General features: G+C 40.2%; 1 protein-coding gene across 4 annotated transcripts; it reads left to right on the top strand.

The window, feature by feature from the left end:
- Positions 1-4,041: 4,041 nt before the first annotated feature.
- LOC307031442 (uncharacterized protein) lies at positions 4,042-22,231 on the top strand. 4 transcript variants are annotated; one of them, XM_079668559.1, is made up of 18 exons: positions 4,044-4,278; positions 4,989-5,091; positions 14,659-15,001; positions 16,019-16,312; positions 16,406-16,528; positions 16,889-17,013; positions 17,174-17,278; positions 17,450-17,530; positions 17,741-17,785; positions 18,184-18,297; positions 18,418-18,507; positions 18,894-19,007; positions 19,232-19,324; positions 19,888-19,974; positions 20,202-20,363; positions 20,668-20,805; positions 21,048-21,155; positions 21,320-22,231. In XM_079668559.1, the coding sequence occupies exons 3-18, from the start codon at positions 14,872-14,874 to the stop codon at positions 21,467-21,469; spliced, it is 1,959 nt and encodes a 652-aa protein (XP_079524685.1). In that variant the 5' UTR covers positions 4,044-4,278; positions 4,989-5,091; positions 14,659-14,871; the 3' UTR covers positions 21,470-22,231. The 4 variants fall into 4 exon arrangements, 2 of the variants coding, with proteins under 2 accessions (XP_079524686.1, XP_079524685.1); XM_079668560.1 differs by lacking the exon at positions 20,202-20,363 and having other exon boundaries at positions 4,042-4,278; XR_013805966.1 differs by lacking the exons at positions 14,659-15,001; positions 16,019-16,312; positions 16,406-16,528; ... (11 more) ...; positions 21,048-21,155; positions 21,320-22,231 and adding exons at positions 8,104-8,385; positions 9,008-9,143; positions 9,354-9,590; positions 10,380-10,931 and having other exon boundaries at positions 4,054-4,278.
- The last annotated feature ends 816 nt before the right edge of the window (positions 22,232-23,047 follow it).

Here is a 23,047-nt window from a genome sequence, read left to right on the forward strand (position 1 = left end):
ACAAAGTGCGGCGAGTGGATAGACGATTCACGGACTTTCCACATGGTAAAAGTGGGGGGGTCTAAACTAATCATTTTAAAAGGTGGGGGGGACTTGTCCCACCCTCATATAATATATGGCTGCGACGCCCATGGTTTAAGCCCAAGCTTGGTGTCTGGACTTCACATCTGGAGAACAGGAGGCTGCATCACTTTCCCAACCTGGAGAAAATGTCCACAGGCCATTGAAGACAAGGAGGCTTTTCACCCTGAGCAGTTCTGTTCTCACCTGGACAAAGTGGCTAACAAGTTCAGCCGGCGTTTTGGTGAGTTACATGTGATGGAAGATATTGCTGCTTTCATTTCAAATCCATTCCAGCCCATTGACATTGAACAGGTGGCAGATAAATTCCAAGAGGTGTACTTTGGCAAGTGGAGTTGACATGGAGATGATCGATTTGCAAAATGAGATAGAGCTAAAATGCAGGTCAAAGGAGAGTGGCTTTTGGGGACTTGTCAGCAGAGAGAAGTTTCCGCTTCTCACTGCATGTGCACTAAAAGTGAGCGCGTACTTTGGATCCACTTACCTCTGTGAAATTCATTTTTCACAGATGAAAATAATCAAGTCAAAGTACAGGAGCCGCCTTACTGACAGACACCTGACAGACTGCATCAGACTGGCTGTCCGTAGCTATGAGCCAGACTACAAAACCCTCACAGACAGCGTTCAGTCGCAGCCATCACAATGACTTCCATTAACAGGACTGTTTTGCATTTTGGCATTGTGAAAAGTGATGCTGCATATTTTGGAACTCACTGCACTTAGCTCTTTGCACGGATAAAGAATGTCGTTGTTAAGAATTGTGTTAAAATAACTTGTTTTAATGTTAATGTTAAGCCTCACAGTTCAAAAGGCCCTTTATGTTATGTGCTCTGCTATTTTTTTCTTTGTTGTTGTCAAAAAATTAATTTACTAATACACTCAAACAAATGGAAAATAAGCTACATACATTTATATTTAGGATTGTAATGAAGGAATGAATGAATGAAACTTAAAATGATAGGAATGATGTTGCTTAAAATATGTATATTGATCTTTTTTGACATGTTATATTTAGAATTGTAATGAAGGAATGAATGAAACTTGTGGTTTAATATATATATATATTGATATTTTTTGAAATGTTATGTTGTGTTCTTGGTTGAATCAAATTGGAAGTTGCACTACATGATTTGATGTAATTCAGATGCAATTAGCCTATATAAAAGGCCTCAAATTGGAAGCACTGTCTGGGCTGTCTTTTTCACTCAATTCTGCAATAGGTAGATCTCGCCTTTCACCTAGGCCGAGGTAGGTGATCTTGGGCTAAAAAAGGTTGGTGACCACTGGTCTACTGCAACACTCCCCACACGCACACACAGTGTACCCGCAACTGTTACAATGAAGGCTCGATAATCAGCTCACGGCATATAGGTGTAAGCAGGGGTAAAGTGCTATTTTATAAGTGGGGAGTGGACAATACATCCTCTAGGGGGGTCCTAACCTCCTCTAGGGGGGTCCGGGGGCAAGCTACCCGGGAAGATTTTTTTTTTAAATATTGAATTTAAAAGCATCAATCTGGTGCACTTTGAGAGCAACATTAAGAGATCTATAGATACATCTCTCAACACCCATATGAAACAGAACTGTAAACAGATTTTCTATTTCTGTATAGACATTTTACAAATCACTCGCCTTTTAAAACAAACCGTTTGAGACCCACTGAGATAACTAGACTAAAGTTAACTATCTAAACACTGAGTCCTTTACTTCACCTGAGCTGAGGTTATCTGAGACTCTCAGTCTGACAGGAGAGAGTTCTCCCTTCACCTTGTTGTTGAAAAAGCTCCTTATATCCATTAGCTTGGCTAGCTAGCACCAGATGCTAACCACAACGATCTCCGGTCGACACCCACCGGTGCGCGATCTCTCTCGCTCGCTCGCGCATGCACACAAAATGGCTCGTGCCACACACACAGAGCAGAGCTTGAATGAAACACAGAGACCCAGAAGTAAGCTTACTTGTACTCACGAGGCCTATTATGTGCAGAATCCCTCTCGGCTTCAGGTGGTTTTGATTTAGTGTCCACACGTGGACGTTTAAGGACTAAAAAATGATCCATTTTTCACTTTGCTGTTAGCAAATCATTTGGTGCTCTAGCTAACAGGAAGTCACTCAAGTGTCACCAAAGTAATTTAGCCTGTGGGTAGGTCAAAATCTAATGGCTGCTGGCCATTGGCCTAATCATATCACCTGTGTTGGCTTTATGTTTTTGGTCAAACATGTGTTTGTTTCACATTTGCATGGATGTAATCAATATTTTTTCTAAACAAAAACAAACAAAAAAAACCCACATATATATTTATTGGGGGTGCTTTGGCAATCCTGAGGGGTCCTTCAGCACCCCCTATCTCCCCCCTTGCGCCGCCCCTGTGTAACAACAGTTTCAAATCAGCATGTCTTTGACAAAAAATGTAAATTAATAACTCAAATAAAACTCCAAACATCTTTAATTGTGTTTTGTAAAACTATTTTATTTTTAAACCTGATGTTTATAAGCTTCTTAGTTTTTGCAACAGTCTGTAAATATCGTAAATATACACAACTTTATAATAAAATGCACACATTTACCTTTTTCTAGACTTAACACAGGTATGATCCTAAATTAAAACATATGAGGTTATCATGAGGTTGTTAACGTCGCAGTTTATCAGTGGATGTTTGCTGGAACTACTTGTTAACAGCGTGTTTCCTGACGGATGGACACAGCGTTGAGACCGGTCAGGTAGAGACCGGTCTCCAGTCAGCACCGCTGCAGACCATGCTGCAGACTCGCTGTTTGAGGGCTTGATAGCCCACTCCCCTTCGACACCATGCTCCACACTCGTTGGTTTGGAACAGCACTTAGGCCCAATCCCAAACCACTCCCTCGACCCTACCCCTCCGTGACGGAGTGAACTCCGTCTCTAGCCACACTCGCAGCTCAACAAGGCTCCCTCCTGTCAGATGGAGGGAGTAAATACAGCGGCAAGCTTTGGGACAAACTCCCCTCTCTCCGGCAGAAACAGGAAATGCCGTAACTGTATGTAACAACGGTTTCAAATCAGTATCTCTTAGACAAAAAATGGAAATTAATAACTCAAATAAAACTCCAAACATATTTCATTGTGTTACTTTTTTGTAAAGCTCTTTTAGTTTTAAACCTGATGTCTATAAGCTTCTTAGTTTTTGCAACAGTCTGTAAATATACACAACTTTATAATAAAATGCACACATTTACCTTTTTCTAGACTAAACACAGGTATGATCCTAAGTTAAAACATATATGAGGTTATCATGAGGTTGTTAACATCGCAGTTTATCAGTGGATGTTTGCTGGAACTACTTGTAAACAGCGTGTTTCCTGACGGACACACACAGCGTGACTCCGGTCAGGTAGAGAACGGTCTCAAGTCAGCACCGCTGCAGACTCGCTGTTTGAGGGCTTGATAGCCCACTCCCCCTCCACACTCGTTGGTTTGGAACAGCCCTCAATATGGCAGACCCTCCGCGCGAACGGAAGGGGAGTGTGTAGGGTATAGGGGGTGATTTGGGATTGGGCCTAACTCTCGTTGTAATCGGAGTGGCTCGGAAACACATCTACAGCAGTAACATGCAACATACACATTATTGCAGCAGCAATATTAATAGAGAAACATCAGACATAATAGTAAAACACTGAAAGGGAACATTTTATTGCACCAGGGGCTATCTTGGGACTTTTACTGCGACAACGTTGTCTTGCCTGTGAACACAAAATAAACCATAGTGTTTGTGATCTACAGTGTTGTTATTTTTATTTGAACAGCAAGACCGCTAACACCCTATTTCAACAATCACACTCCCTGTCATTGACATAATTAATAGATAGTCTAGCTTCTCACCATCATTTGCTGTGGCCCACTGATCGTAACTGAAAGGCTGCCTGCCAAACGCAAACATTCAGCCACGTGACTCGCAAACTCTCGCGAGAGTTTTACACGAGACGGATCCTCTCTAGCCATAACCGGCCTGCAGGCACTGGCAGACCCCTCTCACGCAGTTTGCCCAAAGCGAAACTTATTTCACGCTCTGAAATCTGAAAACTTAAAACTTGGTTTATTGCTGATGAATAATCAGAAATAATTTCAAAGTCACACAGACACATTGGATTAACCTTCAGCAGCGTTTTTATCGTTTGAATGCCATTGAAGACAACTTTTGATCAGAAAACAACAAAGGTGAAACATATTGTCGTGTTGTCTAACTAATGCTACGTGGTGTGATGTCTTTTTTAGCTTCTCGTGTCGCTCATTCATAGTTTATTAAATCTTAAGAAGCCCTCAGACACTGTTGCTTGCAGATGTGGTGGTTTCTCCCCCGCGGGCTTAACAGGTTAATTGTTCAATCTTAACCATATGTACAGATCAATACAATTGAATAAACTGGTAATTGTGTACAGAGAGTCTTTATTTAGATTATTGTAAAATATCTAAACAATAATGGCAGCTTTAAAACACTCTTGAAGTCTCATGCTACTAAAGTGAAAGTATAATGTGATTTTTTTCCCTGAACGGCGTAGAGACAGACACACAATGACATGACTCTTTGTTAATATTTATAGAATATTTGACAACACAGAAGTGAAAATGACAGAAAAGTGAAACTGTTCTCTCTTAAGTAGGTTGTGTTTGATACAGAGGACATAATATGAGGAAACATTGAATGTGTGTAATTATAAATAAAGAACAGAAGATGGCAGCAGAGTTGTACTTTTCCTCTATTGGAGCTTTCAGTACAAGTAATGTCCAAATGTGAATTTCACTTTATATTTAAATGACTATCAGATTTCTTTCTGACAAGCCTTTTTTCCAAGTTTTACATAAAAAACTATGTAAGATATGTTTTCACCTGGAAGTCACACTGTCATCTGTTCTCTGTTCATCTCCAGCGCTCCATGATGCTTCTCCACACTGACGGGAAGCCCCTCAAAACTCATCTCAGAGCTCTCAGTGTTTTGGTTTCCCTTCTTCTCCTGACACACCACTGTAGAGGTAATTCACACACAAATCCAAACTTTAAAACTAAATGTTATAGTGGAAGGAGGAAGTTGAATTTAAATATATATTAACATCTGTCCTGATCACCCCCCCAAATTGATATTTTTCACAATGAATATTGAGGAGATAGATAGACATAGACATACTTTATTGTCATTTCAAGACACAGAGTATACTATTAAAACAAAATGTCGTTGTACTGGCTTACAGGAACAGGACAATATAAAAACTTAGTGACGTGGTGCTGATAAAATTAAAGATAAAGTGTGCGTTTAATATATAAAGACTTACTATACATATAAATAAAATAGACATACTATATAAAAAGATTTGCTCTTTACACAGCGTAATGTAATCTTTATGTTACTGGTCTACTTGCTGTTCAGCAGTCTGATGGCATGGGGGAAAAAGCTATTGCAGAATCTGGCTGTTCTGCTCTTAATGCTGCGGAACCTCTTGCCGGAGGGCAGCAGGGAGAACAGAGCATGGTGAGGATGAGTGGGGTCTTTCCAAATGTTCTGGGCTTTTGTCAGGGAGCGTTTCTGAGCGGTGTCTCTGATGGGAGGGAGAGAAACTCAGATGATCTTCTCTGCTGTCCTGACCACTCTCTGCAGAGACTTCCAGTCTTTGGCGTTGCAGTCTCTCGACCAGGTGGAGATGCCGCTGGTCAGCACGCTCTCTATGGTTCCTCTGTAGAACGTGGTGAGGATGGGAGGGGGGAGCTGTACTCTTCTCAACCTGCACAGGAAGTGTAGGCGCTGCTGTGCCTTCTTAAATAGTGATGTAGTGTGAGTGGACCAGGAGTGATAATTAACTAAAGATCCCTCAACACTAAATGGACTAAGAGCCTTATGCTGCCGAGGGAACAGCCACAATGAGCCATTGCTCAACAGTAACGGTTGCCAGGTTGCCATTGGCAACCATTCAGAAATATGTCAACCACTTCGTGGCCTTTGGTTGCCATCAGTGGGAACCAGTTTTTAACATAAATAAATAAGGACAGCAAACAGCTAAATGTGCACCCCAAAATAGATAAATGTTAATTATTTGTTGTATTAAGAGTGATATTTAATTATTGTTGTGACCAGTCGGAACCTGATACTTAAGTTGCACGTGCATTGGTGTGATTATGGAGCCAGAAAGCGATGCACGTTTACTCGCGTGCGCGGTGTGCCGTGTGTTTGTATGGAGTCAGATTCGGGTCAATATTCTAGCGCACAAAACAAGCTACTCACGAGCGGAAAATGTGCTTTTACACGCGCATGAAATGACCCTCGCGCGCAGATTAAACCCCCGCGAGCAGAGAGAGCTCTTATATGGAAAGCCAAAAGTGCCATAATACGGGGGTGAAAAACGCGCGAACATACGGGGAGGTCCGTTTTTTCGCGCGAAAAAACGGGCCAATATACGTGCGAATGTTCGCGCGGTTTTTTATATGATAATGAGCCCCTCCTTCTGATTTCCTTAGCCAATAAGTTCAAAGTGTCTGTAACCAATCAGTGAAGGGTAAAGCCAGACCAAAGCAATCTGTAGATGAAAAGTTCCTGACATGGTGAGGCTGTGCTGTAAATTGTGCATTATTCCAGATTCAGGGGACTAAGTATTAATTTGCCTTTGAATATAATAAATATATCAATCAATATATCAATATAACCTGCCTTCATTGTTTTTTTAAATAAAATGGCATTACCCTTTTCCTTAAACCTCTGGAGTGTGAAGTGAAGGTATTTTCTCAATTTTTAGATGTCTCCTTAAATCCACTTTTAAATGTACTTCTTATAACATGGCATGGTGTTACATGTCAAAATGTTCAGTAGTCTCTGGTCTTGCTAGAAATGCAAATTCACTCACCTTAGAGCACTGTCTTATGAGAAACCATAGCTTAGAAATCCGATTTTTGGAAAACTTCAAAACTGTTGTGAAACACATATGTACTCATGTCATCCATTTTTTTTGGTGTTTCAGATTTTGTTCACCAAAGTCTTTGGTTCACAAAAGTAGTGAAATATATCAATTACACTATAAGCCTATATAAATGTGTTGTTCATGTCTAAAATGAAAATGTGTAAATTATAATTTAGAGTAAAATATTTCCATCCCTCTACTTTCACCACAGAAAAGTTACATCAGGACTGAATAATGACTTCATATTCCATACCAAGGTTTATGTGATGTGTACAAATACAAATTCAGCATTTCAACTTTATTTTTCAACCAACTATTTATGTTAACATATGAAACTGTAAAATCTCAATATTTCCAATATCAGAACTTTTTCAACCAACTATTCATTATAAATGTAAAGACAGGGGGTCTTTGTCCATGGTCTTTGTCTGTCTTCCAAGACAGTGGGTCTGGCTGCTCTGTAGGTGGGGGTGATGGTGCATGGCCTGCTGGTGGCTGTGTCGGAGGGAGGTAGGTGGGATTGTCCCGGGTTGATGCTGGGATTGTCCCGGGTTGATGCTGGTGGCTGGATGGGAGGTACGTGTGCTAGGCGAGACTTCTTTGCTGGCTGGGTTGATCGTGATGGCTGTGGTGGAGACCTTTGTATCGAGGTGTATCTTAATCTTGTGGCAGGCACAGAGGTGGAGGCCGCTGTAGGGATGCTGGTCCTCTGGTCATCGGGTCCTTGGTGGTGATGGCTGTGGTGGACGCCTTTGTACCGAGGTGTATCTTAATCTTGTGGCAGGCACAGATGGAGGTGGAGGCCGCTGTAGGGATGCTGGTCCTCTGGTCATTGGTGGTGATGGCTGTGGTGGAGGTCTTTGAGCCACGGTAGATTTTGACCTGGGGGCCGGCACAGATGAAGGTTCTGGCTGCTGGATAAACGCCTCCTCTGGGCCACTAGGCCCAGGCAGCTGTGAAATCTGAAGGAAAAAAAACATACCTTTACATTTAGCAAATCAAAATAACTGTATGACGTATTTTTCTCTAATCAAAAATGGAAATAAATCCACATGCCATATTATGACTTTTATGAAGGATTAAATCCTTCTTCATTTCCAGTTCACAACCTGCTCAAACCCAACGGGCTAGTGTTTGGGAGAGAAGGGAGCGGCCCACTGAACCAGTCTCTCGGGAGGAGCAGGAAGAGCACAACGATGTCCATGATCATGATTACTGCTCAACCCCTGAAGCAGCTTCACTGGACATGTCCTCTCAAGCTGCAGAAGACAACTCCAAAACAGTGGAGGATCTGCAGAAGCAACTGCAGGAGTTAAGAGTCCAGCGAGAGTTTTGCTAACAGAGGTTTGCTGGCTCCGACGACAACATCCGATTCTATACAAGGTAATGTTTTGGCTAAATTCTATCCAAGTTTTTGAGATGGGTTAGCTTATAAAGAATCCTGTTTACCTGCCGTGTGACCGCTGACTATATGCATGCAGTGTTGGAATAAGTACTCAACTTAACTGAAGTATAAGTACAAATACTATGGTTTTAAAATACTCCTGAACTGAACATGTAGAATCATAAATCCTGTGTTTTCATATATAAAAAGTAACTAGAAACTATGAAGGTTAACTAAATGTGGTGGAGTAAAACATATTAATACTAACAACATACTGATAATATTTTACTACAAGTGGAAATCTTCAAAACCTTACCAAAAGTAAAAGTATGTCAATATCCACTGCGTTTACCCCAGTTGCACACGTAAGAATGAAGAGTAAACGTAGTCATTGTGTGTAAAATGTTCCCTGTATGTTTTAGATTATTATTACTGCTGCTAATGTAGTTGCTACATTTTACTGCTGTAGATTACTATACCTGCACCTAGTGCCTTCTTACTCAGTCTATTTGAATTGTAATGTATTATAACAAACAAGAGGAAAGCATTAGCCATTTTGTTACAGTTAACACGATTGTATTTACTGTCAATTAATGACTGACATGTGTCTTTTGTGTACAGATTCCCGAGCTATAACCACCTGATGGCCTTCTGGTTTTTAATTGAGCCTTCAATTCATTAAATGGTTTGTGTTACTAGAGCGATATCAACTGCCAAGAGTAATGAAGAAGTGGTTACACACGCACGTCCATCAACGGTAGGTTACGTTTCTTTTAACACACAATCTAAACACAAACTGAAGGGAAAATGTCTCTCCGACATTTTATTGCTTTTGTGTAGGCTAAAAGGCTAAAGTACTCAATCCTTTTTGAATACATCAGAGAACTAAAACAACTTAATGTTTTTCCCATAGTGTGCTACACTCATGACATTAATATAGTAACCTTTTTTTGTTTTTATCTTCCAGAGACAGCTGCTTCAGCCAATTGACGAGTTCTTCCTTTTTCTATGCTTCCTGTCGGTGGGTTTGAAAGAGAGGGACCTTGCAAACCGCTTCAACGTACACCAGTCCACTGTGAGCCGCATCATTGCAACATGGACAAGTTTTCTTACAACTTTATTGGGGTCACAGTGCATCTGGCTTACACCTGCAGAAGTTCAAGCCCACCTCCCAGAGGCATTCAAAGATTTCCCAGACACACAGGTGATCCTGGATTGCACAGAGCTGAGGTGTCAAAACACCATCCTCACTCCTCCTCCAAAGTGAAATGTATTCTACATAGAAATCTCACTGCACCATGAAAGCCCTGGTTGGCATAGCCCCACATGGCGCAGTGACATTTGTTTCCAGTCTGTATGGTGGTTCTGTCAGCGACAAGGAGATTTTCAAACAATCTGGAATAGCTGCGTTGTTGACTGAAAACATAGCAGTGATGGTAGATAAGAGCTTCCTGATCAGCGATTGCTGCAAATGCAAGGTGTACTGCCCACCTTTTCTGTCAAAGCAGAAGCAAATGCCAGCCTATGAGGTGAGGGAGACACAGGCCATTGCCAGACTGAGGGTTCATGTAGAGCGTGTTATTAGGAGGATAAAAGAGAACAAACTTTTTGATGGTGAATCCCACATAGGTATTGTTTGTATTCTTATCGATAGTCATGAACTTTCTCTTGTGACAAAATAGACTCTCCGTTAGTAAACGTTTACTCTGTGTAAAAGTGATTTCTGTGTGTAAAAGTGAGGTAACATGTGTAGATGAATAACATCAACTTGTATTCGTCCCACACATACACACCTATAGATGTAGTTATATTTGTTTCTGTGACTTTATACTGAATGGGAAATAAATGGAAAATACCTGTGTAAGAGAGAGACTCCTGTCCCGCCTCTCCATTTTATTTTTAGTTGTGCATTGTTATTTGTGCTTTAGAAACATTCCACTTGAACTTTATTTGAATGAACTTAGTAGTAATTATTGTCCTATATTTCTTTCAGATTTCACAGCTGCCTGGGCCTAGGAGAAAGAACCTCCATCTGTGCCTGCACCAAGGTCAAGATCTACCGTTGCTCAAGGGCCTTCACCAGAGCCATCACCACCGAGGACCAAAGGACCAGCATCACTACAGCGGCCTCCATCTGTCCCTGCCACAAGATTAAGATACACCTCGGTACAAAGGCCTCCACCACAGCCATCGCGATCAACCCAGCCAGCAAAGAAGTCTCGCCTAGCTGACGTACCTCCAATCCAGCCACCAGCATCAACCCGGGACAATCCCACCTACCTCCCTCCCACACAGCCACCAGCAGGCCATGCACCATCAGCCCCACCTACACAGCAGCCAGACCCACTGTCTTGGAAGACAGACAAAGACCATGGACAAAGACCCCCTGTCTTTACATTTATAATGACTAGTTGGTTGAAAAAGTTCTGATATTGGAAATATTGAGATTTTACAGTTTCATATGTTAACATAAATAGTTGGTTGAAAAATAAAGTTGAAATGCTGAATTTGTATTTGTACACATCACATAAACCTTGGTATGGAATATGAAGTCATTATTCAGTCCTGATGTAACTTTTCTGTGGTGAAAGTAGAGGGATGGAAATATTTTACTCTAAATTAAAATTTACACATTTTCATTTTAGACATGAACAACCCTTTTATATAGGCTTATAGTGTAATTGATATATTTCACTACTTTTGTGAACCAAAGACTTTGGTGAACAAAATCTGAAACACCAAAAAAAATGGATGACATGAGTACATATGTGTTTCACAACAGTTTTGAAGTTTTCCAAAAATCGGATTTCTAAGCTAGGTTTCTCATAAGACAGTGCTCTAAGGTGAGTGAATTTGCATTTCTAGCAACACCAGAGACTACTGAACATGTTGACATGTAACACCATGCCATGTTATAAGAAGTACATTTAAAAGTGGATTTAAGGAGACATCTACAAATTGAGAAAATACATTCACTTCACACTCCAGAGGTTTAAGGAAAAGGGTAATGCCATTTTATTTAAAAAAACAATGAAGGCAGGTTATATTGATATATTGATTGATATATTTATTATATTCAAAGGCAAATTAATACTTAGTCCCCTGAATCTGGAATAATGCACAATTTACAGCACAGCCTCACCATGTCAGGAACTTTTCATCTACAGATTGTTTTGGTCTGGCTTTACCCTTCACTGATTGGTTACAGACACTTTGAACTTATTGGCTAAGGAAATCAGAAGGAGGGGCTCATTATCATATAAAAAAACGCGTGAACATTCGCACGTATATTGGCCCGTTTTTTCGCCCGTTTTTTCGCGCGAAAAAATGGACCTCCCCGTATGTTCGCGCGTTTTTTCACCCCCGTATTATGGCACTTTTGGCTTTCCATAGTCATTTCATGCGCGTGTAAAAGCACATTTTCCGCTCGTGAGTAGCTTGTTTTGCGCGCTAGAATATTGACCCAAATCTGACTCCATAGTTTGTTTTACAAAAAAAGGCAAAGCAAATTAAGTTGCTTGACTGTGGGGTAAAAAGTTCGGCCAACCCGTTAACATCTCCAATCAATGATCAAAGTGATTCAACTGATAAAACGCAAGGTGAACCCAAACGAAAAGCAAAGAGGAAATATGTAAAGTCGTGGGAGGCGAAATATGTACATTCTGCTCCGTTGTGCATTCACTTCCAGTAAAAGTTCCTTCAAAATAAGAGTCCCGATCTTATTACTACCAAAATAAAAGTGCTAAACGAAACTTTACCATTGGAAAATATTGGCATACACATATAATCACTTCTATAAAAAGGTAACACATTTTAAATATAGTTGGACATATTAAAGGTAATTTACAGCATTAGTAATTAATATCTAATTCTTAACTGTGAATGGTTTTCATTTATTTAACATTAGAAATGTATTAGTCTGGCCAATCCAAGACTTCAATGCTGAAGGGCCAATGGATCTACTGTACGGTGGGGGTCAGCACAAAGGTCAATAAAACCCACATTTGAAAGGAAGACAACGAATGACCAAGAAACTAGTGACTTGCTCAATTCATTTGTGAGGGATCTGTGAAGAACATGACAACAGCTGCACTGCTGGTATATTTAGTATACCAGCAATTGAGGGTGGACAAGTTTACTACCACTTAAGTTTCGAATAATTATGTTAATTACTTATTGTAAAGCATTTGAACATTCTTTTGTGTCACATTTTCATTATTAAGTTGATGTATAAATGTATAGTATCTTAATTATTCTAAATATAAGGTGACTAAAAATGGCAACCGTATTTTCAGTTTTGGCAACCAAAAGCTGATGCCTGGTTGCCAGCCTGGCAACCACTTTTAAAAGTTAGCGTTGAGCCCTGGACTCTTAAGCTCAGCTTTGAGGGGATATACTGTAGTGTGACCCCTATGTGTAGGCCTGGCACCAGACACAATGAGCCCATTACCACTCTCTCTGTTAAATCCTCTCTGATTAGTCTACTGTCTACTGCCAAGACTTTCTAAATCCTAAATACAGAGCCAAGAGGTTCAAAAGTCTTTCAGGAACCTTGAATTCCAATATATTGGTCGTTATGGGATTCTTCTCCAAAAGACGCCAAAGATATGTCACTTATAAGCAGTGTTGTGCTACTTACTGAAAACCAGTAACTAGTTACCATTACTAGTTACTTCATTTCAAAGGTAACTCAGTTACTTTACTGATTACTTACACCAAAAAGTAATGCGTTACTGTGAACAGTAACGCATTAGTTACTTAAAAAAATGGCTCCCATTAATGCCCTTATAGCCTTCATTTCAGTACTGTTATTGCATTGGAGAATAATACAATCTTAGATCAGAAATCAACGAACGAATATTCGGATAATCGAATATTCGGGTACAACCCCCTTCGGTTCGGTACACGCTGTACACGTGTGTACCGAACCGTGGACCACTGCTGCTTGTTAAGTTTCTCCATCGTTGTGTACAAACTGGATAAAACGCCGGCTTTTTGTTGTTGTTCAGGAGTTGATCCCGCCCCTGCCCCCGCCTCGACGTAAGCGTGACGTATGCGGTGCTTTTGCTCTAGCCGGACAATTTTTTGGTGCTTGAAACTAACCGGATTCCGGAGTAATTTGCTCCCATTGGGTTCAAAGCGTCATAGAGCTAGCAAGTCATTTCATTGGACGAGAGGCATACTATGAGAGCTGGTCAGAGGGATGCGTTCAAATGTAGTCAGTCATTTGAGGAACTGTCGAAATGGCGAACGCAGATAAAGTTGAGCTCGAAAATCCTCCAGCATCATTGAAGTCTCCGGTTTGGGAACATTTTGGTTTTGCAGTTACGTACAAGGATGACGGACAAAGACAGGTGGACCGAACTAAAGCTGTTTGTCGGCATTGTTCAACTAAAATTGGTTACGTGGCTGGCAATACATCAAACTTGCACACTCATTTGAAAAGGCATCACCCGAACGTGAATATCACCGGTACCAAAAGAAAAAAGACTGAAGTGCAAACCCAACTCCCGCTAGCATTTAAGCCTCCACCACTCGCAACTAGTTCAGAACGAGCCAAAGCTATTACAAACGCCAAATCTCCTTATGTTGCCATGTTAGCAAAGCGCTACCTGGCTGTATCTGCTTCCTCTGTCCCTAGAGAGGGTGTTCTCCACTGCAGGAGACATTGTTAGTGCCAGCAGATCTGCCCTTTCGGCAAGCAATGTGGACAAGTTCATCTTTCTTTAAAAAAACATGAAAATACAATGACAAGCAAGTCATAATGTCAAACTGGCTGCTTAGGTACTAGTACAGTGCAGTTCAAATACAGATTATTTCAGTTCATCAAAATGCTGCACCTTAATTTTTATTTTATTATATTTTGTATTTATTTGAGTGAATACATTACTCCCAGTTTAATAATAATAATAAAAAAAATATATATATATATATGTTATGTTTTTTGATAATCTTTTCTGCTGTACTGAAAACGTACCGAACCGAGCCGTGACCTAAAAACCGAGGTACGTACCGAACCGAAATATTTGTGAACCGTTATATATAGAAATAACAGTCACTTCAAGATTGTCTATAGCAGCGTAAAAATGTGTCTGGTGCTGGAATTGAGTGTCTGAGTGTGCGAGGAGTTATTGTCTAGTGGGGGCAGGGGGAGGGGAGAGAGTTCAGCCTCCTGACAGCCTGGTGTAAAAAACTGTTGTTTCATCGAGTTTGTTTATTTCAAACATGTTTAAATTGGAAGAGATTAAAATGTACTTCCTTTGTATTCGCAGGTCAGTCTCAGCTGATTGGCTCATATCAGCCAATAGTAGCAAACCTTGGCGGTGACATCATTTTGCCGTGTTATCTCGTCCCGGCGATAAATGTTGCCGATTTGACGTTGGAGTGGACGAGGCCCGACATGGACCCAAGATTCGTCCATTTGATTACGGCTTCGTCACGAACTGGCGAATAAAAAACACAAATTATTCAAGGGAAGAACATCAATGTTCACCGATGAGCTGAAGAACGGAAACATTTCCCTGAAACTCTCCAACGTACAACTCTCCGATCAGGGGAAATACAGATGTTTCATTCCAGAACTGAACCGGCAAGCTTTTGTTCAACTGGTTTGTGGTAAGTTAACAATCAATGTGTTCAGGGTGCATATTTTGCTGTGTGCCGACTTTTGTATCGAGAAAAGGGCTGTATTTATATCTCTGTGTTCCAAAAGACAATGATAATGTAATACTCTAGTCTAGAGCTCAAAGGTGAGAGTATCAGATTGTAGTTGGTTGTTTGGAAATGGTATAAGTCACATGATTATTCCCATAGCAAAAAGCCATAAAACTGGGAAACAATTCAATTTCAGGATGAATACTATTTCTTAGGGTTAGAGTAACTTTTAATAATGGGTTGATCATAGTTCACAGAAAGTAAATGCTATTTAAAGTTAAGAACTAAATATTTGTCTTATGAGAAACCTTTTAGTGTATTTTCTTAATTCTGATCATCTTTGGGATGCAAATGTGAGCTTTAACTTCCATTGCTTCCTCTAGCACAGCATCAGGTGCTGCTATTCCACCGATTGTAACTTTAGTTGTAGTCCGAAGCAAATCCTTTTATCCAACTTACAATAGGTGCAAATCCTGCAGAACTCCTGCTGTTGCATTGGTGGTTTCTTTGGTGTTTGATAGCAGAAAACAATAGACTAATCAAAACATGGATCCAGAAAAGAAAATGATTAGAAAAGGTGTTTGGGACAGAGTTTAATAACTTCAGTTTTGTGTCCAACACCAAATAGTAGCTGGTATTCCAAGTGTCCTTAAAGGCACGCTTAGGTTAAGTTAATTCACACAATTACATCTACCTTGATTGATAGATGTAATTGGGTATCATCTGCATAAACACTTAACTAACAGTGTTTACCTAAAGTGCATTAGCCTTAACTAAGCTAAACCATTTAGAGAACTACACCTTCTTTGTGTGTTCTGGATTGTATGGTCTAAGGTGCAGTAAAAGCAGGTGGGTTTTCAGTGTCTGACAGAGACTCTCTGCTGTCCTGAAGTCTATGAGGAGATTGTTCCAGCACTCCTTGGTTAGGATTTCTGTAATAATTCTCAAGTATTCTTACACTCTGTTCTCCTTTACTAGTATCAGCTGCTGCTCACCCATCAGTCGTAACGTTATCAGGGCTGGACGGTCAGAGTGGAGGAGTGGTGCTGCAGTGTGAGTCTGCAGGCTGGTATCCGGAGCCTGAGGTGTTGTGGCTGGACGCTGAGGGAAAGCTCCTCTCTGCTGGACCTCCAGAGACAGTCAGAGGTCCTGATGACCTCTATATTGTCAGCAGCAGAGTGACTGTGGAGAAGAGACCCAGCAACAGCTTCACTTGCAGAGTCCAGCACCACAACACCACCCGCACCACACAGACGCAAATCCATTTTCCAGGTAGACATCATGTTCATCTAACATGTTTTAGTTTATATATCAGAGACCAAGTTTTACATAAATGCTGTGATGTTCTGTGTTTTATCATTTCAGATGATTTCTTTAAGCTCCAGTCCAGGTCTTCTTCCATCAATATTGGTCTGGCCGTCAGTTTGGCTGTTTGCATTCTGTTAATGCTGGCTACTTTCTTCTTTCTGTGGAGAGAACTCATATTCAGTAAGTTACTAACTGTCGGGAGATTTGATTCAGTTTGGTTAATTAAAGGGGCCTACAATGCTGAGTGCTGTATGTTCTGTAGGTTTGTGTGCATGTTAATGGTCTCTCCCACAAACACCCCCCCCCCCCCCTTGCCTGAAACGCCTCCATTGAAGTCCTTTGTTTTGGACATAGTGACATCACTATGTAACACTCATGCTTCTATTGGCTAGCACTAGGGGCGGGACATCTCTAAGCTGTTGACCAATCACCAACTGTTCAGTTACATTTAGCCTGAAAAGTTTAATGTGCTTCGATCCCTTCCTAAAGTTCCTCTGATTATCTTTCAACACATCTTAACACACGTTTCATTTCACACAGAGACAAAGAGAAAGCATTCGGATGAAGATCAGTCTCTTAATGAAGGAGAAAGAGGACAGCTGATGAAACCTGACGAGGAGCAGATGGAGGCTTTGAAGGGAAACATCAAAAAGAAGAGCAAACCGGTGAGTAGAGAAACAACAACATGAAAAGTAAAGTCTTAGCAAGAAGCACAGAATACTTTACATCAAGATACAGGATCTGCCAGAAATGCATGAAAACATGTGTCATTGTGTGGCACCTTAAGAAATGATCACTAAAGAAACGTGACTATTCCTCTCATAGAAAAATCAATCTGAGCAGCAGCTGCTTGAGGAGCAGAGGAGGAGAGAGGAAGCTGAGAAGGAAGTCCAGACTCTGAAAGAGCAGCTGCAGAACAAGAAGAAAGAGGTTCATCTCCACTTCAATAATGAAACACATTGATTCCTGTTTGAAGTCTCTTTCAATGTCCTCCTTAGTGTAGACAAGGTCAAACCTTCAGGTCCAAGTAGAGACCACATCCAGACAGTCCTACTTTTAGACTGTGAATAAATGATGTTAATCTTCCTGCTGTTCTTTCAGGTTGAATCTAAAGAGTCTGAGCTGCAGGGTCTCCATGCAGAGAAGAGCCTGAAGGGAGATCTGGAGAACAAGAACAGAGAGGTTCACCTCTTCATCTTTGAACTTTAATGCTCATGTGAATAGAGAGATAGACATTGGGTTCATTGACCCCTCTCATGTGATCATCTGTAAACCTGCAGACAGTCAGGAAGCTGAGAGACTCAATCATCACCATGTTTAGGACCCACTGCACTGTAGCTACTTTGTAATGAGGTACTCGTCTGTCTCTACATGTCCCTTTCCTTCCCCCAGCTGGAGAGAGCTCAAAAAGACTTGCTTGCTTCCAAAGAAAATAAGGTAAGTTGGCCTGAGATTAATATAATATGCAATATATAAAATAAACAGTATACGTTCTTAATGTACATTCTAACCACAACATAAACTGAATTTTACTTACTGTGATAAGTCTGATTAAAAGACTGATATGTTGAGAAATGAGAATCAGACTGCATTCATCACCAGATAAAGGACAGTTTTGTGAAAGCAGAAGAATCAGTAGAAAATAATCTCAATATGTCGGTTAAAGACAGGAGGAACCATTTTTATTCAACCACCTGAATTAAAGTTACACAGAAAATGTTTCATTGAAAAGCAGAATTTATGTTATTCAGAGATATATATTATACAGTATATTAGATGCTTAATTATGTTTGCTGGGTCATTTTACAATAGTCACATGTCTTGATATAATTCAGGATCTCAGAGTTGAAAAACTGCAGAAGAAGAAGGATAAAGTTGAACAGGAAGTGGAGAACCTGAAGAAGAAGCTGGAGGCCCAACAGGAGAAAACAGACACCAAAACCAAAGAGGTTTCTGATATTTTACTGAACTCTGGGCTGAAGTCCTGAGTGTAAACTGTAACTAATCGACCCGGCCCTTACATGTAGAATGGTATTAATGATAAAACATGTCTCTCTCTCTCCTCTCAGGTTGAAGTGAAGGAAGCTGAAGTCCAGCAGCTCCAGGAGGAGGGTCAGAGGATGGAGACCCGCCTGCAGACCCTGAGGGAGGAAGTGGAGGTTTTGAGCATCCTGGTTACCTCTGGGGATAATCATTAATACATTTGTTGAATTTGTTGAATTGTTAGTGTACTTACAACTTTATTGTTTATATTGTAAAGATATGTGTAATTTTAAGCTTTAAAAAAGATAACACGTTAAACTGATTTTATAACCGTAAACCCAGCTTTAGTTTCCTCCATGTTTGCAGTCTTCTCCCCTCTCTTTGATGGCACATTTCCTCGTGTGTGTGTGTGTGTGTGTGTGTGTGTGTGTGTGTGTGTGTGTGTGTGTGTGTGTGTGTGTGTGTGTGTGTGTGTGTGTGTGTGTGTGTGTGTGTGTGTGTGTGTGTGTGTGTGTGTGTGTGTGTGTGTGTGGGTGGGTGGGTGGGGGTGGGTGTGTGTTAGCTGGAAGACAGAGATCAAGCTGAGCTGAATTGGACTATCACTGATGAAGAGCTGAAGAAAGCAAAGAGTCACCTGGACAGCAAGGACACAGAAATCATCCAGCTTAAGAGACATGTAAACACACACGCACACACACACACACACACACACACACACACACACACACACACACACACACACACACACACACACACACACACACACACACACACACACACACACACACACACACACACACACACACACACACACACACACACACACACACACACACTCACTCCCTTCATGTCTGGTTGTGTATCTGAAAGTCTTCTCTCTGTAATCCTCTCTCCTCCCAGATGGATGCACTTTTAGCTGATATCCAGAATCTGAAAGATGAAAAGCAGAAAAGTGAAAACATGCAAAAGGATCTGGAGGCAACGAGAAAAGAGGTTCATCTTCCATGATTTTTCAGTTTCTATGTGTTGTTTTTAGTTCTTTATATATTAATGACTTTGTTTCTTTCTTACTTTTTTGTTGATTTGCATAAACCACACTAATAGTCAGAGTATTTACATTTTTTAAATTGAAGCTACTGGTTTTTGTTGACATGTTTCTTATCTCCTTTCCTTTATCTGGCCTTAAAGTATGAAGCAAGTATTGAAGTGGTAACCATCCAGTTTGACACTAGCTGAACTGAACATTTGATGAAGGGGACAGAATACAGAAGTTAATGCTAATCGTTAAGATATCACTGAATTAAAAATCATTAGGACATTAGTCATGGTCAGGGTAAACTAGAGGTAGAATTTAAGACTTTGTCCAATAAGATAAATAGTTTTGCATCTATATCTAATTACATCTCACAAGAAGTTGAAACCAACGTGTGTGTGTGTGTGTGTGTGTGTGTGTGTGTGTGTGTGTGTGTGTGTGTGTGTGTGTGTGTGTGTGTGTGTGTGTGTGTGTGTGTGTGTGTGTGTGTGTTAAAATATCTTTATCTCTCTTTATATCTCAGTTTGAGGAGAAGCTCCAGGAGGAGAAGAGAGGAAGAGAGGAAGCTGAGAGAAAACTGAAGAACCTAAAGAAAGAGGTGGAGAGCAAGGTACACCCACACACACACACACACACACACACACACACACACACACACACACACACACACACACACACACACACACACACACACACACACACACACACACACACACACACACACACACACACACACACACACACACACTGTACCTAGCTTTCACCCAGACAAGGATATCATGTTAAATTAGTTCAAATGTAAAAGTTCAAATGTCCTTGTCTCTCTTTATCTTGCAGGTTCTGACGGTCCCGGAGGAGAAGAGCAGGATAGAGGAAGCTGAGAAAGACCTGAAGCTCACAGTTCCTCCCAGTGCTTCATCTCCTTTACATGGTCTCTCCGAGGGGAACCAACAAGCCCATGAGATGAAGGGAAAGGAAGCTGAGGGATTAGCAAAGGAGGTGATGGACAATTTTATTCAAATATTTACTTCATCTTCTCCAAAAAAACATTGATATATCAAGAGGCTAAAGTCTGTGACACAGAATGAAAGAGAAGTGAAGGACCAAAAAGATGCGTTGTTTATATTCTTTTTTTCAAAAATAGTTTAATCTTCTTTACAAGTTGTTGATATTTGAGACAAAGACAACTCAAACTACATGAACACAAACTGAGACACCAAATGAGATGGACCACAGCGTGTCACAGGGATCAAACAGCTGAGTCAAAGATGATGGATGAATATTTCCTGTGTTTTCCCCTTAGTTTCAGGAAGGAAACTGTGAAGGGTCTCGATCAGTGGAACCACCCCTCACCCCGAACGCTGAGACCTCAGACCCAGGATTTAATATTGAGGTCGACCAACAGCACACATATATCCGTCTCAGAAACACTTCCACTGAGGTAATGTTGTGAGCATTAACTCTGTATGAGCGCTTTATGAGAGAGAATAATATAATTTAAGCATACTCCAAATGAGCTGTTTAATTCTTCTTCTTCTTCAAACTCTCATAATCACCTGTTTAACTTTAAGAATAACTTTTATCTTGTTTTTGTGTAAATTGTTTTAAGTGAATTCAATGGTCACCTCCATTTGTTGGTCTCTCTGTCTCTCATCCTCTCTGCCTGTATGTGACCTCCTGCAGGACAAAGGGATGGGAAAATGGAAGTTAGATCTGCAGGTTAACAACAACAAATCCATCACGTACACATTTCCACCATCTTTCAAACTCAAGGCTGGAGAAACTGTCACTGTGAGTCCTTCTTGATTGTTCACTTTATGTTGCATTTTTCCTTTTCTTATTTGTTTCATTCAGCACTTCATTATATGTTAAAGAATAAGAATATTAAAAAATAATGCATTATTATTTTAATTATTTAATGATTCTGCTTGTAAGTCTGATTTTATATTTCACAGATGTGGGTTAAAGGTCATGGTCGCAATCATGCTCCCACTGACCCGGTGTGGAGGGACCTGAAGTCCTTGAGCTCTGGAGACAAACTGCAGGTCGTCCTCTTCAACCAAAAACAAGAGATCCAACATGAACTCTGTGTGACAATACCTTAAAGATTTAACTACCCTTTGTTCTGCTCTCATTGTGCTCATCTTTCCCTGCATTTATCAACAGTTACATATACACGTCTGCTCTCTGTCTGCCTAGCAACAAATAGCTGGAGTCCATTTGAACTTGTCCTCGTGTTGTGAAGTGACGGAGCAGATTTATCAGCAACAGCAAAAATGAGAGAAAGTTACAACGTTATAAAATATCTGAACATTATTCACAGGAACAGAAAGACTCAGAGATCAACCATTCATTTAATATAGAATCACACATTTTACTTTAACTATTCAGGTTCATTTAACAGTTTAAACATGTGTTGAGGTGAACTGCCTTCATTTTGCTGCCACTGCTTTTATATTTCACTAAACCTACTCTTTTATCGTGCTTTATGAAATGTCAAATATTCCACTCTAATTAATACAAAATGTGAGATAATGCAAATCATCAAATAACAAGTTTCCTCAAAAACCATAAGAAATGTTTATTTACCTGATCTCAAATACATTTGAGGTCAGGTAAATAAACATTTCTAATTTCTAATAGATCTTGGCAGAGCTTTGTAATTCTTTCTTTTGTATTGTTGACGGTGTAAATTGGCCATGTTAACTTCCAAATATGTTTTTAATATGTTTAAGATAATGTTTAATTTCAAGGTGATATATTTTAATTATATGATTTTTTTTTAACCCAAAACCAGATAAGTTAGTTTTGTTGACTGAAAACACGTTGACATGATTTCTGTTGAAATAAACAGTTTTTCTCTTTCAGTCTACAGTCTTGTTTCTCTGAGGCTCACAGCCGTCCTTTGAGCTATAAGCCAAAGTTAGCATGCTAACAATCTAGCAGGTATTACCACGTTCAAACCTCAACATTATATGATATGCTATAAGTTACTTGTTTCTATAAATCCTCCTGAAGGCCTCTTTACATATGTATTCATTTATTTATACAGACATGTCTGAGAAGCTGAAAGTATCTGGAGTCTAAAACAAAACTCAGAACAACATACACTCAGCTCGCCTTTTAAAATAAATGCATGCGTCAGTCAGTACCTCTGTGGTTTTTAACTTTATCTTGAGTGTGAGAAAGTCTAACAGCTGCTGCTCGTACCATCATGAGACACAGAGAAGTTACAGAGCTCACACTCAACCTGAGCAAAAGAAGAGATCAAACGCTGAAGAAGTGATAATGTCCTCGGCTCGTGGTGTTCATTGTGTTGATGACCAAACTATCTCTGATATTTTTACATGAGTTATTTCTGTGTGACCCTGAGTTTCCCACAATGCAGCAGTCCCACCAGCAGCAGCAGCAGCAGAGCCACCATCACTACACTCTAAAAACAAATGCCTTGGCTCAACAAAGAAAATCAATGCAACAGTTTGCATCAATGTTTATTGAGTTAAGACAACTTCTAATGAAATTGTCTTAAAGCAACAAAGTTATTTGAGTTAGGGGAGAAGGCTTTTCCTCTACAATCATAGGTGTTTTTAATTACCACTTACTTAATAATTGGTAGCATAAACACAAGACGTTTTGAAGTTGATTACTCAAAAATTAAGTTGTTCCAACTAGTTTTACCGTAT

Source organism: Notothenia rossii (genome assembly GCF_949606895.1).
Source record: "Notothenia rossii genome assembly, chromosome: 3".
Taxonomy (NCBI): domain Eukaryota; kingdom Metazoa; phylum Chordata; class Actinopteri; order Perciformes; family Nototheniidae; genus Notothenia; species Notothenia rossii.